Source organism: Falco peregrinus, chromosome 2 (genome assembly GCF_023634155.1).
Source record: "Falco peregrinus isolate bFalPer1 chromosome 2, bFalPer1.pri, whole genome shotgun sequence".
NCBI classification, from domain to species: Eukaryota; Metazoa; Chordata; class Aves; order Falconiformes; family Falconidae; genus Falco; species Falco peregrinus.
The window spans coordinates 46,247,206-46,261,321 of record NC_073722.1 but is presented as its reverse complement, the minus strand read 5'-3'; the positions used below and the strand labels follow the sequence as shown (position 1 = coordinate 46,261,321).

General features: G+C 39.1%; 1 protein-coding gene across 1 annotated transcript; it reads left to right on the top strand.

The window, feature by feature from the left end:
- The first annotated feature begins 3 nt into the window (after positions 1 to 3).
- SLBP (stem-loop binding protein) lies at positions 4 to 8,194 on the top strand. The gene is made up of 8 exons (XM_055797606.1): positions 4 to 197; positions 660 to 788; positions 3,231 to 3,335; positions 3,873 to 3,932; positions 4,173 to 4,304; positions 4,949 to 5,098; positions 6,386 to 6,470; positions 7,209 to 8,194. Exons 1-8 carry the CDS (start codon positions 154 to 156, stop codon positions 7,323 to 7,325), a joined length of 822 nt encoding a protein of 273 aa, XP_055653581.1. The 5' UTR covers positions 4 to 153; the 3' UTR covers positions 7,326 to 8,194.
- Positions 8,195 to 14,116: the final 5,922 nt, after the last annotated feature.

Sequence of the window (14,116 nt, the reverse complement as noted above, 5' to 3'; positions counted from 1 at the left end):
GGGGCGGGCGGCGTCAGTCCGCGCTGGCGGGAGATGCGAAGGGGCTGAGCGGGTAGACAGGCTGCTCTTCTCTCCCGTGCCGCTCGCCCGCAGCCTGCGCCGGTCCCTCGCCGCCCGGTTCTCCCTCCAGCCTTCCTAAGGACACTCCGTGTCATGTCCTTCCGCCAGAGGAGCCCGCACGGCGGCACCGAGAGCAGGTGGGGCGGCGGTACCATTGCTCACCCCTTGCCCTTCTGCCCCCCCCCCCCCTCCCCCGGGCGCGGAGCAGCGGGCGGCGGCGAGCGGCCCTCGCTCCCCGTCCCCCGGGCGGGCCCGGCGCCGAGGGGGGCGGGAACGGCGGCCCGCGCTCACCTGCGTGAGGCATGGGCGGTTGCGTGGCCGCCGGCCGGCGTCCGCCATGTTCGGCCGCCCCTCGCCGAGGTGCGGGTCCCTCAGGGAAAGCGAGGCCGGGCCGCCGCTGTCCGCAGCGGCCCGGTTGCCTGGGGTGGGAGAGCCTCCTTCTGAGGGGCTCTCCAGGCCCCAGTTGTGTCGCTGAGCTTGGCTGGGTGAGGTAAAATTAGTAAATAAACTACGGTGCCTGCATGCGATGAGGTTTCCCAGAGGTTAGTAAAATAAAGCCACCTGGCATGCTCACGTCGTCTTCGCTTTTCTGCTGCCAGCCCTCAGCCTCCGCCTCGCTGGTCCCAAGGAAGGAAACGTGGTGCGGATGGGAAGCGGAGAAAGCAGAATGAGCCCGATTCATCCGTTTTTGAGGAAGAAAAGTACAGACCTGACAGCAGACTGGACAGGTAGCTACCGCTTGCAAAAGAAACTACTCTCTGCCGTTTTGTGTATCAGGAGCTGTTGAATTGACTGTTGTACTCTGTTTTTCAAGCCCTGTCTGTTTGTAGATCACTCATCATGAACAGCTGGTCTTAAAGGAGGGGAAAAGAACCTAGTGCAGTGTGCTTATCTTGGAGTCACTTCTTAAGAACGAACATTTTTCATTCTTATGTCTTTAGTTATATTCTTCATAATTTTCGGTTCTATTTCACGCTTTTTTTATTGCTGTTTACCATGATGCAATAACTGCACAAACTAACTATGTTTGTGGATGTAGGTTGTACGTACTGTTGCATTAAAATTAAACAAGACAACAAATTAAAAAGTCAAGTCTTAAAAGTCAGGTGCCTTCATGTTTCTGGAAGCAGTACAGACCATCTTGGGAAGTTTTGTCTAAGTATGTTGGCACATGTGTGGTGGGGTCCACTTCTGAGGTCACTCACTCTTCATACTGCTGCTCACTGCCTTCCTTACCATTTCCCAGCACAAGTAAACTTCAGTTTAGTGAAAGTATCTTATTTTATCTCAGTTTTCATGTCTGAGCTGTTTATGCCATGGTGCTTTTAGTCCCTTTTATTAGTGCATGGGAGTTGTGGCCTGCAGCCCAATTGATTGAATCTAGATAGATTTCTAATCTAAAAAAGATGGGTTATGCCCTGTAACTCCCCATTTTTCTTTGCTGAGAATAAGCAGGGAAGGCACTGGTTAATGGCTCAAATTACAGTATCTGGTGTAAATGAAATTCATTTCAGGACCTGTGTCCTTCATCAGTTTCAACCAAAATAAGCAGTGCTTTTTTGTGTCTTCCATTGTTGAACTGAACAGGCATACTTTTTGGTTTAGTTTGGATTCGGCTGATTGAAGTTGTTCTCTTCCTGCACTAAAACTACTTCTTATTTATGCTAATTCAACATTGTCAAAATAAAATTTTAAAATGGGAAGGGGATCGAGATGGAGGCAGGGCGGTTATGGCCTCGTTTTTCTGCCCCTCTGGCAGAGTTTGAGCACCATTTGCAGTCCTAGCACAGCACCAGAGCTTCTTACTGAGCATGAAATAGCATGTGGGGATGAGAGGCTTTAGAAAGATGGCTAAGCCTAGTATGTCTGACACCAGAGCAAATTAATCAAGAGAAAAAGCTGTAGACCCTTCCATGTTCTCCCTAATTCTCTGTATACGCAGCACAGGTTCAGAATCAAACAAATATGAAAAAGTATGACACATTTTTGAGGACAAAGCTCAGATGGTGAGACTAACAGAGTACTTCTGGGATTGCACTGTTCTCTGCCATGGGAGAGCTGTAACTGAACGTGACCTGCATTTTCTTCAAAGTTAGAAATCAATATACACAAATGTTAAAAATCCTTGGAGTTTGAACAGATATTTGGAGAGGCACCTGTACTGTTTGCTATGGATTTTTAATTTTTCTGAGGCCATAACTGGATTTAATCTAAAAAGAACTTTTAGTTTGAAGTTACTAAAAGCTTAAAAGTGTAGTGCGAGCCACTTGCTGAGCTGGGAGCAGGGAGGCAGTTGGAACTGGTTTTAGCACAGATGCATCTAATTCCCTGACTTCAAGGCACTTATTTACACAGAGTCCTGGTAAGTCTCCAGAGCTTTTCCAGGTCTACTGAAAAAGCTCTGGTCTGTAGGATACAGTTTTGAGTTTGTACTTTAGGAAAATTGATCATCAAGGGGAAAAACTGGAAAGCATACTTAATAATCTGAATGCAAGCTATTGTTGATGCTGGGAAGGGATATAAGTTTATTCCCCTGCAACAGTCTGAATCTGCTTGTGATGCTAATGGGCTGCAATAAAGTTGTTAAATACCGGTTTGCAAAGTCGTAACAAATTTTGGTTTGCTAGCTAAAAATAGATGGCTTTTCTTGTGCCTTTGCCTTCTCTACTAAGTATATTTTCACATGCAGAAACTCTTGGTGCTATTGTGTAATTTTAATTAATTAGTTGTACAATTTAATTCTGTGTTCTAACTTTTGTCTCATAGCTAGTGAGTCTGCGATCATGAAGAAAAAATATTCGTTAGATTGTTCAGTGGAATGAAAATAAATGAGTAAATAAGTGAAGCTGATATTTCACATACTGCTTTGTGAAGGATACCAGCTTAAAGTTATTGAAAGTGTAGGCTAGGTTACATGCTGCAGTGGTATGTTTCTATAGATATCTACATAAACTTTTTAAGAATAAAAAACTCCAAACCTAAACCAGACAGCTTCAAGGTGGAACTCTAAACTGATGCTTAACTTTATAATGATGACAATTTAATTCAACACAAGATTTTTACAGCCATTGTGAATACTATAAATTAATATATTAAATAGCTATTGAGTTGGGGGTGGGAAATTAAAAAAAAAAAATACAATTTTAATGTAGAGTTGGGTTTTTTTCTAGTTTTACAACACCAGAAGGCCCTGGACCCCTTTCCCGGAGTTCAGACTGGGGAACTGCAGTGGAAGAAGATGAAATGAGGACCAGTGTTAACAAAGAAATTGCCAGGTATTCATGGGTGTTTAAGATGAAGTGGGGAAACGAGGGGAAACGGTAGTTGTCTTGCAGAATCTGTATTGACTTTTATTTTCAACTTCACCACTGCAGTAAAATAAGACCAGCCTTAGCTTCTTGTCTGGTGCTTTTAGGTCAGCTTTGACTTAAGTCCTGCAGGAATAACGTAGCGTACTCTCTGTAGAGTTGATGTGTATCATTAAGTATCTCCCTTTTGGAAGAAGCCTTTCCTGAATCTCTTGGATTCGATTACTTGGCATGTTATTTCACTAATTACTGTTTTTGCATATCATTGCTATAAAAAGATTTTTAGGGAAAAGACTTGGGAAAAGAAAGTCCTCAGATTATTTTTTTCTTTTTAGTGGGAAACTGAAGCATCCAGTCCATAGTGGAAAGACTTTTACAGTGTCTGGGTTGTCTTTAAGACTGCTGCTTAGTTGAGAAGTGGAATCAACTGTAAGCTATGACAGTGCAGCCTTACATGTTATCTCTGTGTATATGTATTTTTAATACTAATTTGAACTCTTACAGATACAGAAGAAAACTTCTGATAAATGAATTTACAAGAGAAAGGAAGTCCTCCTCTGGAAGGTAGGATAAATTTCTAGCTTAGCTGAGGAAAATCCTGAAACAGATCTGAATTTTCACACGTACCATATTGCTTCTGAAAATGCTTGTTTTGAAGTAGTTCATTTTAAGCCCCAACATCATAGTTTAGTAACATTCAAAGCATTCATTTGAAAAGTTTTAACATGTTTATAATCTTTTACACGTGAGTTTGAGCGGTGCTTGTTTTCTAGTAGTCCCAAATCGATGATGTTTTTTCTTTAGTTCTGATTCAAAAGAGTCCACTGTGACAGTAGAACTTGAGACAGATGAAGTGGTTTTGATGAGAAGACAAAAACAGATAAACTACGGAAAAAACACAATCGCCTATGATAGATACATTAAAGAAGTTCCTAGGTAAGCTGCTTGAGTTTCTGGAAAAGTAATGTTCGATTGTAAGCCATACCTGTTCTTTATAAGAATATTAACATACTGAACTTGGTATTTGAGACACATGCAAATAGGAGGCATCTACAAATTAAACTTTCCAAGACATTTTTTAATTGATAAGTCATACTAACAATCAAATGAAATGTGGATTTTTTTGTTTGACTAGTCAGTACATGAAGAATATCCCTTCAGGCTTTCCCATGCTGCAGAAATGGAAGTGAAAGTATTTTTTGTTGTGCTCATCAACTAGAGGAAATGAAACTGCTTTTTGCAGTCAACTTTCTAATTAGTAAAATAAAACACAAAATAGACTACAGTTGCTCCTAAGTTTGAAATGAGGTTTTCAGACCTATGATTGATATGCCTTTTTTAAAATTTTATTTTACTTTATTTCATTTGACTCAAAGACAGAAAACCTAATAATTTTATCATACAGCTGACATTCACTGAGTGCTGGAACTGTGTAGTAGTCTTTTCTCATAAATGATATAATCCAGAATTTGCTGTGTTGTAATGAATCTGCGTAGCCTGCAGTCAGTCTTAGCATTTAAAACTAAATGTTAAGTATGTGAAAAACACTAATGATTTTTTTGTGTCCAATATCTGAATAGATGCCATCGTATACCAGGAGTTCATCCCAGAACTCCAAATAAATTTAAGAAGTACAGCCGTAGGTCATGGGACCAGCAAATTAAACTATGGAAAGTTGCATTGCATTCCTGGGATCCGCCTACTGAAGAAGGATGTGATCTGCAAGAAATGTATGTACACAGTATTCAAGATACCTTTATAGAAATTAATATATAAAATGTGATGTTAAAGAACCAACCAAACAAAAAAACCAGCATAGCCCTTTTTGAAACAAGTCAGTGATTACTGAATGTTTTCATTAGTTACTTGTCCACACTTTAGTGCTATTTCAGTTCCTCCTCGGTCAAAATATCTAAGAGCTTTCTGGACCTAGCTGGAGGGATTAAACTTACGCAGTATCCTTGCAAGGGTGTACATATATATATCCCTTACTTTTTTAATGTATATCCACTTGGTGAAATCAGAAAAGAAAATACCACACCATTGAGGCAAGCTGATTCTTTCAGAGCAGTCTGCAGACTTATCTGTGGTCAAGCAGTGCTGGAGGGTTCTCACTAGTTGACAGATCTCATGAATATTGAGCTTGGACCAGTACAGTGTACAAGAACCTGCCTTTGTAGCCTCACTTGCTAGTTCAAGAAAAGTGGTATAAATGCTTTTTGAGCAGACAGGAGGAAAGAAGTACTTGTAAAATCATTGCAAAATACCATTAAATTAAAAGCGTGGCCACACATTATTCACAGTCCAAGCTACTATGGTATTCTGCTCTAAAAGATGTAGAATAATGTGACTAGTTATTTTCCTCTATAGAAAGCAATAAAGCTAATCAGGGAACATCTGAAATAAAACTGGGACTACAGAATAAAGGGGACACAGATGTAAATTTATTCCTCAGGAAACAGTTTTGTGGTAATAAACTACTGTTGTTTTCCATAACGGTGCTGATATTAAAACCAAAATGGAGCAATGGGATCTAAAAGCAAAAGCTTACTTTTAGCTTCCTTATAATAGATGAGATGGGAGTTGGTATTTCAGCCTGAACCCTACTGTATACATTGGTCTAGAAATACTAGTCTTGTCTTCAGATGCTGGGGTCTAGTTCTGTGTATAGTAGGTGTTAAATCTTAGGTTTCAAAACAAGTTGATGAAAACCTTATTTGGAAAAAGAATTTCCTGGCTCTTTCATAACATTCATCATCATTTGTGTTGGGGCATTGTTTGAGTGTTGGGTGTTTTTCTTTGCCAAAGACTAAATTAAATTCTCGAGATTGAATACTGCAAGCTGTCATTTTGGTTGTATTGAGTTGACCTGTTTGGTCTCTGCAGTTTGCATTGCAGTTTGTCCCTAAAATCTCTGCACGTCTCTGCTCTTGTTTGGCTATCATTTTCAGAACTGCACCTACTACTGAAAAAAAAAAATTTGTTTTAAGCTGTATTGTTTTTTAATTATTTTACAGTAGTCCTGTTGACCTTGGTGAGATGGAGACAGAATCTGTTGGAAGTAATTCTACTGAATCTCAAACGAGCTGTCAAGATAATGATGTAAGCATATCTGTCATTTACATAAATAGTTGTCAGTAATTGGTCTGTAAAGAATTACATCCAGAGTAGCCTTAATACACGAAAAATTCCATAATCCGCTGTGTTTAGGGACTGTTCATAAAGCTGATCAATCTTCAAATTCAGACATTTTCTCAGCTATAGCCAATATCCATCTGTAGTCTGAGTCCAGAGAATTAGAACTTAAGTTACCATCTCAAATGACAAGTGTCTCATTTTTTCATAGCCTGCAAAAGAAAATGTATCTGTTCAAAGCATGTTGGTTATGGACTGTGATGTACAGTGGAAATACTACTTTAGATTGCAATTTCTAATGTTAAAATAAGATGTAATTTTCTCGGCATACTCAGGCTTTTTGAAGTAGGCTCCTTTTATATCCAGAAAGCATTTAGTACAGTTGAGCAGTAAACTTCAGTAAAGATGTAGTAATGGCTTTGTTACTGGATTTGTTTCTCTGGTGAATATTGAATCTGTATAATGTTTCACTGTATGCATAGATAGAGCCTTAAAACATTTGCAGGAAATCTTAGAATGTGGTTGAATGGGCAGAAGCCTTCATTTAACTCTCTGATCTTAGACTAGCCTTGGGTTTTGTATGGCCTTTAAAGTGTTTGTAAGCCTCTGTTACCAGGTGGTCTAAATGAATTACAGGAGTGAAATGAATTACAGCATAACTAAACCTGTATTTAACTGCTAATTATTAACTGCTTTGTATTCCAGGATACCTGTGCTGGCATTGTCACCAAAGTCAGACATGTTGATTATCAAGCAGAAGGTGAATTTGACTTGGAAGTGTGTTTAAGTGAGCCACTTAAAGATTTTGATACTGTGAGTTAAATAGTGTTGTGCAAGCTGTTTTAGAGGAAGTTTATTTTAAAATTTGAAAAGTTAGCTTGAATCATAAACTGTTAAGAGTAAGAAAGCTTAAGCAAAGTTGAAGACTGTTCTCTGTTGTGGTTGGTCTACATAATTTCTGAACAAAACTTATGTAAAAATACAATTAAGTTGTGTGACTTCTGTTTAACTTTTAATTTATGTATATGAGATTTTTTTAATGAAAGCTTCTAATAATAAAACTAGCCAAAGGCAGTACTGTCTTCAAGTAATTAAAATTAGTTCAGCAAGATTTTACTGATACCCTTCCCCCACCCCTGCCATTGTGTCCAAAATTTCAGTTGTCCACCTGCAGACCAAGAGCAAAGGGAGATATTTTTGAGCATCTATATGTTACCTTGCTTTTTCATCTGGCTCTTCTACAAAGATCTGACTTGAAGTAATATGAGTGGTAACTAAACTATACTGCTCATTTTTACCAGTAAACTCACTCCTGCAATAATTTACTGTAAGATTAACTGCCTCACCTTTTAGAAAAATAATTTCTTTATTTGCAAAAATGTTTCAAAAACAATTGGGAAATGAAATACTTTCAAGAAATTGGAATTCAATATGGTGTAGCCTAGGCGATAACGCTTTAAGAAGCAGTAGCCTGAATTTGAAATTTGTAAATAGTCAGGAGTCATTTGTTAATACAGTCAAGAAAACAATGTCTAGGGAAAGTGCTTGTTTCTTCTGTTTTTCTGATTTTTAAATGTAAAACTGTTGTAAATGATAACGCTGTACAGATTTTCTGCTGAAAGCAGTCAGTGTTTCTTTTGCTTTTGTATGAGTTGTTGTTGGAAAATAAATCGAATTGCATTTACTTACAACTCTTCTTCTTCATTTCCTACTAGTGATGTTCCATGGATAACAAAATGCAGGAAAATCCTGAAAGCCATGGATCTAAGACTGATACCAATACTAGGCTAGGAGATGTGTTAGCGCCGTGCTTTAACTTAAGGAGACCTTAAAAGCTGTTTATTTGTGTACAGGCCACTGGAGTGAGTTTAAAACTTGGTTATAATGGGTAAGCCTGTTGTTGACCTTTTGCAGACTCCTCAGAAGCGGTTTAGTTTAGTAGATGCCTGTTAGCTGGTTACCAAGTTCTGTTCTCTAGTAAAACTGCTAGAATAGCTAGATGGGCCCTTCAGTCTTGTTTACTCTACAGGACCTTTTTTTAAAGTCACTGTACCTGGTTATATCTCTAAAATGGGATTTCTGCGTGTTGGTGTTACGACACTGTCAGGCTCAGTGGAGACACTAAACTTTTCAACTCAAGTGAGTACTCTAACTGTAAGCAATACTACTAGATATCCAGTTTGCTAGGCACTCTTAAATTAAATCTGGTAGCTTGATCTGATGGGGAAACTTAAAAGAGGAAGCAGTGGCATTGGGATAAGGTTGGAGCTACACTCGGGTGTTAAGGGGACAGCCTTCCTAGGATGTATTTTTTTCCAGAAAAGGCAGCAAAGTGATAGTTCATTCTGCTCGCTACCTGGAGTAAACCCTCTCTGCCCTCCCCAGACTGCTTTTCTCATGGCACATTTTCTGACTACGCTGTCTCTGGTTGTTCTTAAGTGTTTTTGTTGTGTAATGCCTGATTGTAGCTTCAGCCGCAATTTGCTTTGGAACTTTTTTATTGAAGGGGATATAGGAAGAGTGGTCTTAATGTCAAGCCAAATTCTTCCATGTCTAACTAGAATCACTTGATCCCTTTACTTAAGGCTTTTATATAATGTCTAAAAGGGGTTTAAACAAGACTTTCCAGGTAGCACAGTAACTTCTGAGGGTTTCTGGTTTTGACCTTGATGATAGGCCTGACAGACAATTGCATATGAAGCTACTTGGGAACACTTTCAAGTCATGGCTACTTACTGTTAGGTTTCTTTAATGGTTAATACATCTAATTTGAGTCAGCCACTTAAAGCTTAACGCAGTTACGTCTCTGTGCCACTTGACCATTAGTAATTGATGGTACTAGACTATTTTCATAAGAGAGGTTTTTTGAGAATGTGTGTTACTTCTGAATGTTTTAAAGGTTAGTAATGAGTAATGTGAAGCCATGTTCTTTGGAATCTGTACTGGAGGAGGAAATGTACGAGTCTGTAAGATTTAGGTGTGGGGGAATGTGGGGAAGACATTGTGAAGAACCCCAATACTATGCAGTATAGAAAGGTACTAGGCAAACAACTGAGACTAGGACTTTTCTGTTACAACGGAACATAGAACAAATATTTCTACTTTGGCAAATGTGTTGCTTTTAAGTTTCTGCAGAGTAACTTCTAAGTGGTTAGTCCATAAACTCATGTCTATTTGAGACAAATCCAACTAACCTGCTACTACTCAGCCAAGATTTTCAGTATAGGCCTTGGGGTGTGATCATCTTGCTCTCAGCATTGCATGCAGTCTGCCCTGTTGCATTGCACTTGCATACATGACATCCCTGTTGTTGCTTTTCACTGTGCTGCACTCAGTTCCAACTGTGTTCCATCCTTCCATCTTTCAGAGCTATGCTGTGTCACTTCTGCTTCAGGGTATAAGGTCCTGTGTTACTGTTCCTTTTATGTGCTAATTTGTCACCTGGTTTTTTTTCCTCTGATGTGTTCCAGGAAGCTTACAGATAACTTAATTCTGCTGCCTTCGTTATACGCAAACCTTAGGTGCTGCTCAGCTTTTCAGGTGTATGCTGTTCAGCATGTGTGCTTACCCAGGAGCTAGGTATGTGTTGGTAAAACATTTCAGCCTAGAAATGTAGCTGGTCCATGTTCAGTAGCTGTTTGTGAGACAGGCTCAGATTTTTTTTAATTTATCCTGAAGCAGCCGGGAATCCACAGTAGTGTCTTTAATCCTGTGAATTAGTCCCTTTTGCTTCAGCTACTTAGAGAACTTAGTTTTTATGGATTGCATTTAGGGGGAGTGCTTCTGTTCTCTTGAGTTTGGATGTTGTTTCAAAGGTACCAAACAACTGAATTGGAAAAGAACTTTTTTTGCACTAGAATAAAGCCCTCTGGAGGTTATGTGTGGGATAGCGTCAGTCATTCGGCTTCGCGTCTGGTAATAGCCTAATCTTAGGGAAAAATAACATCGATATGCTCAGTTGTGCATAGCTGCATACAGTGGAGTTTGCTTCAGATGGAGCATTGGCATGTACCGCTGTCAAGATTTAGACTTATTAGGTTAAATTCCTTTAAAAATAAAAATGAACAGGTTGTTACGTAGGCAGCAGAACCTGTCAACCCTGCTTTTTATAGATTTGTGCCTTCTGTTTTAAGTTTCTCTTACTCCCTTCACACCGAGTCCTGTCTTCTTTCAACATCCTTCATACCATGCCTGGCTAACTGACATTAGTGTCAGCTATGGCTAATTTAAAGCTCCATCTGTTTTGACTGGGTAGTTGGTATGCAAGTGCTGATAGGATAGCAAGCAGAACATTTAAGAGCTAAGCTGTCCCAACTTTTCCTTCACTTGGGCGTTAACTGGGTCTTCCTTTGTTTACTTACCTGTTGTCATGTAAAATTTAACGGAACATATATACCTTTTTGTTAAATACCTTGAAAGCTAGTTCAAAAATTAGAGGGGCAGAACAGATGTTTTGGAAAAGACAAGACAGTGCAACAATTTAAGCCTCTGAGTAAGCCAAGCTAAAACCACCTTTGTTCTGTGGATCCGTTTTTAAGTCAAAAATACCATTCTAACAACATGTCGTTCATGCCTGTATTTACTGAAGCTGTTTTTGGGATTATCTGCTTTGTCGTGCTGCTAATGCAAATACAACCCCTGGTAGAGAGGCAAGGCATGCGTAGAGCAACGGTGTACACTGGAGTATGGATCTATGTGGAAGTCTGCTGGGGGATCAGGCATTTCTTTATCAAAACTGGATGGGTAAAAAAGCCATTTTGAAATAATCTTGAACTTACTGGAAGTTCTTACTCATCTGTGTTTTCTTCTTCTACAGTTTCTCAAAATGTGAGAGGATTGGTGACTAACTCTGCAAGAATAACTTTTTTAAGTGCTTCCTGATAAACAGGCGTAATTTTGGCAAAATGTATAAATAGTTAAAGAGATTGAAGTTACTTTGGGAAGTGTCAAAACCCCATTTTATTTTCAAAGAAAACAGCGTAGTTAGGATGTAGTGCATATACTTGGATTGGTTAGAAGAGAAAGTGGTATTGCTGAGCAGAATTTATTCTATACATGTAGTATATAATTTTGTGGCATCTGGGTAGTACCTAAATGCAAAACATGCAAGGAATCAAGATCTAGCATCTGTCACTTCTGGTCCCCGCTGCATTTTTGGATTACCAGTGCTATTCATTCTTTGAGTTTGCCACTTACCTCTCTTGGATTGTGTTTGAGCACAAGAGCAAACTAATTTATCCAAGAAGTGCCAATTCATGCACTTGAGAAATAACTTAAAGTGGGAAGTTGGAACTTGTTCCGTGGATTAAACTGGGGTTCAGCTGTCTATGCTGGGAGCCTTCAAGCTATTCAAGTTTCTATTGAGAAAGTTCCTGGGAGGTACAGGAATGGCTCTAATTATTAGCCAAAACAATGTTCTCTTTTGTGTTTCTTTAGAAAGGGGCTATTCCATTTCTTCTGAAAAATGCTTTGTTTTCAGAAATATGAGTGCAATATAGAGATGAAGATTTGCGCCTGCTCTTTCAATCAGCTTTCATGTGCTAGAATCAAAGTAACTTTGCAGTACTGCAGAGGGCAGTAACAGTGCGTGTTTAATTACATGCACACAAAAGAGATCTCAGAGTTGCTTTACATTTATTGTAAATGCCAGGAATCTAATTATACTTACTGATTCTGACCTTAGGAGCAACTCACAGTTCCAATAAAACCCCTTCAAGTCTGTCATCTTTCACTGTTCTTTCCATTTCCAGTTTCACTTGATCTTAAGCCCATTATTACAGGGAATGGGAGATAATAGTAACTTAACAGCAGAAATGAGAAAAAATGGACTTCAGGGGGGTAAAAAGTCCTCCTGACAGATAGTACTAGCCTGCTTGCATTTAAAATCCTTAGTGCTATACAGCAGAATTATCTGAAAATGCTTAAATTGCTTGATGAAGACACTTCTTTTTTTACTTTTGTAAAGAATAGAGAAAACTGATTTTTTTTTTCCTGACGATTTGAGATTTCCCAGGGAAGATTAATTTCAGGATTTTATCCACAGCTAACTACTTTCAGAATATTCCTGAACACTGAATCCATATTCTTTGACATTTGTCAGAACATGTTTGTCTCTTGCACCTACTGAATCAGCAGTGCTGTAAAAGCATTGCCGTCTGAATTAAAATTACACATTGTAGTTGGGAGTGTGGGATGGGAAATCAAAGCAGGGAATTAGCAGCAACTGAAAAGAGTATGTTGATCAGGTTATCCCATGTGGTACACGGAGGAAGGGCTGCCAGAAAAAGTAATCGAGAGAGTCAGTCCCATCTAGAGTCTGCTTGTAGCCTGAGTGACTGGACATTGTATGCAAGGACACGGTATAAGGAATGAAAGGATGTTCTGGTGGTCCTCTGCAGTTCAGCACTTACCTGGAATGAAAAAAGACATTGTAAGCCAGCCAGGCTTATCTGGAAGCAGACTCATGCCTCAGTATTCTGCTAGAATTTCTGGAACAGTGTACTCTAAAGATAAGACTAGTAAGAAAATACACAGTACTGACTAAGAAAGAATGGCTTGAGGATGCTTAAACACATTTAATGCTAAGTCTAGCAAACTGGTTACCAAAATAATCAGTTACAATATTTCTGACATTTGCCCATAAAACTCCTTATCCTCATTCTTATTGGACAAACTAAATTGGCAGGAACAATCTTTATGCTAGGCCAAGTATGGCAGGAAATGTAAAGCACAGAGCTGAGGCTTTGCCTGATTCTTTATCTGTTTGTAATGGCATTCTGACCCTTCTTTAGAATACCTATAGAGATGCATTCGCACTTGGTCAGTTTCTCCTCACGACAGTAAACATAGACACATTAATTATTGAGATGAAAATATTTTATAAATAATATTTTTTTTAAATCTACTGAAATATTGACATCAGTGCTTCCAGTATTAGTGGATACCATTATTTATCTGAATAATAATCATGCCATAGATTAAGCGAGACCTAATGCGGTTTTATTATCGGGAACTAAATAAAGGATGGCTGGGTGGAATCACAGGGTTTGCAAATCATAATCTGGGCCGGTTGAAGTAGTTGTATTCAAGCAGGTGCTGAGTTCTTCAGGAACTGTCCAGAGCTGGGTAGGGACAAGCTTCTTATGAAGTGAAAAATTTCTATGTATGGATTTTTTATTTATTTTTTTAAATGAAAAAAGTGAAGATGTCACTCTGGGAACTCGGATTCAGATCCTTGCTACGCCTGCTGTGGAGAAGGCGGGCAAACCAAGGACTCGCATCCCTGCAGGCTCTGAACTGTTCTTCACTTGGGGACCTGGTTCTCCTTGTGATCAGAAAATATTCCTGAAGAACCTTCCTGTAAAAATGTCATGAAGTCTATGTTTTTACATCAGTAAGTAAATAATTTTGGATTATGCTAAGATATTTCATCCAAAAAACTCCTAAGCAAATTAACATAAATTTTCAAGCTATAAATCTTGGCGAAGTGGATTTGAGTAATGTGGAGTAAGATACCCTTAGTCTTCCAGCACCAATCTGCTTCACTAGAACCACCGGTAAAATTTAGGCCCTCTGCTGGAATTCAGCATAATTTTTTTTTTTTCCACATTAGT

What these genes read in the sequence shown, in the direction of transcription:
- SLBP (XM_055797606.1), top strand. Translation starts at nt 154, where the DNA reads ATGTCCTTCCGCCAGAGGAGCCCGCACGGCGGCACCGAGAGCAG. An exon ending in CCTGACAGCAGACTGGACAG is followed by an intron (nt 789 to 3,230) that starts GTAGCTACCGCT and finishes GTTTTTTTCTAG; the next exon opens with TTTTACAACACCAGAAGGCC. An exon ending in TACATTAAAGAAGTTCCTAG is followed by an intron (nt 4,305 to 4,948) that starts GTAAGCTGCTTG and finishes ATATCTGAATAG; the next exon opens with ATGCCATCGTATACCAGGAG.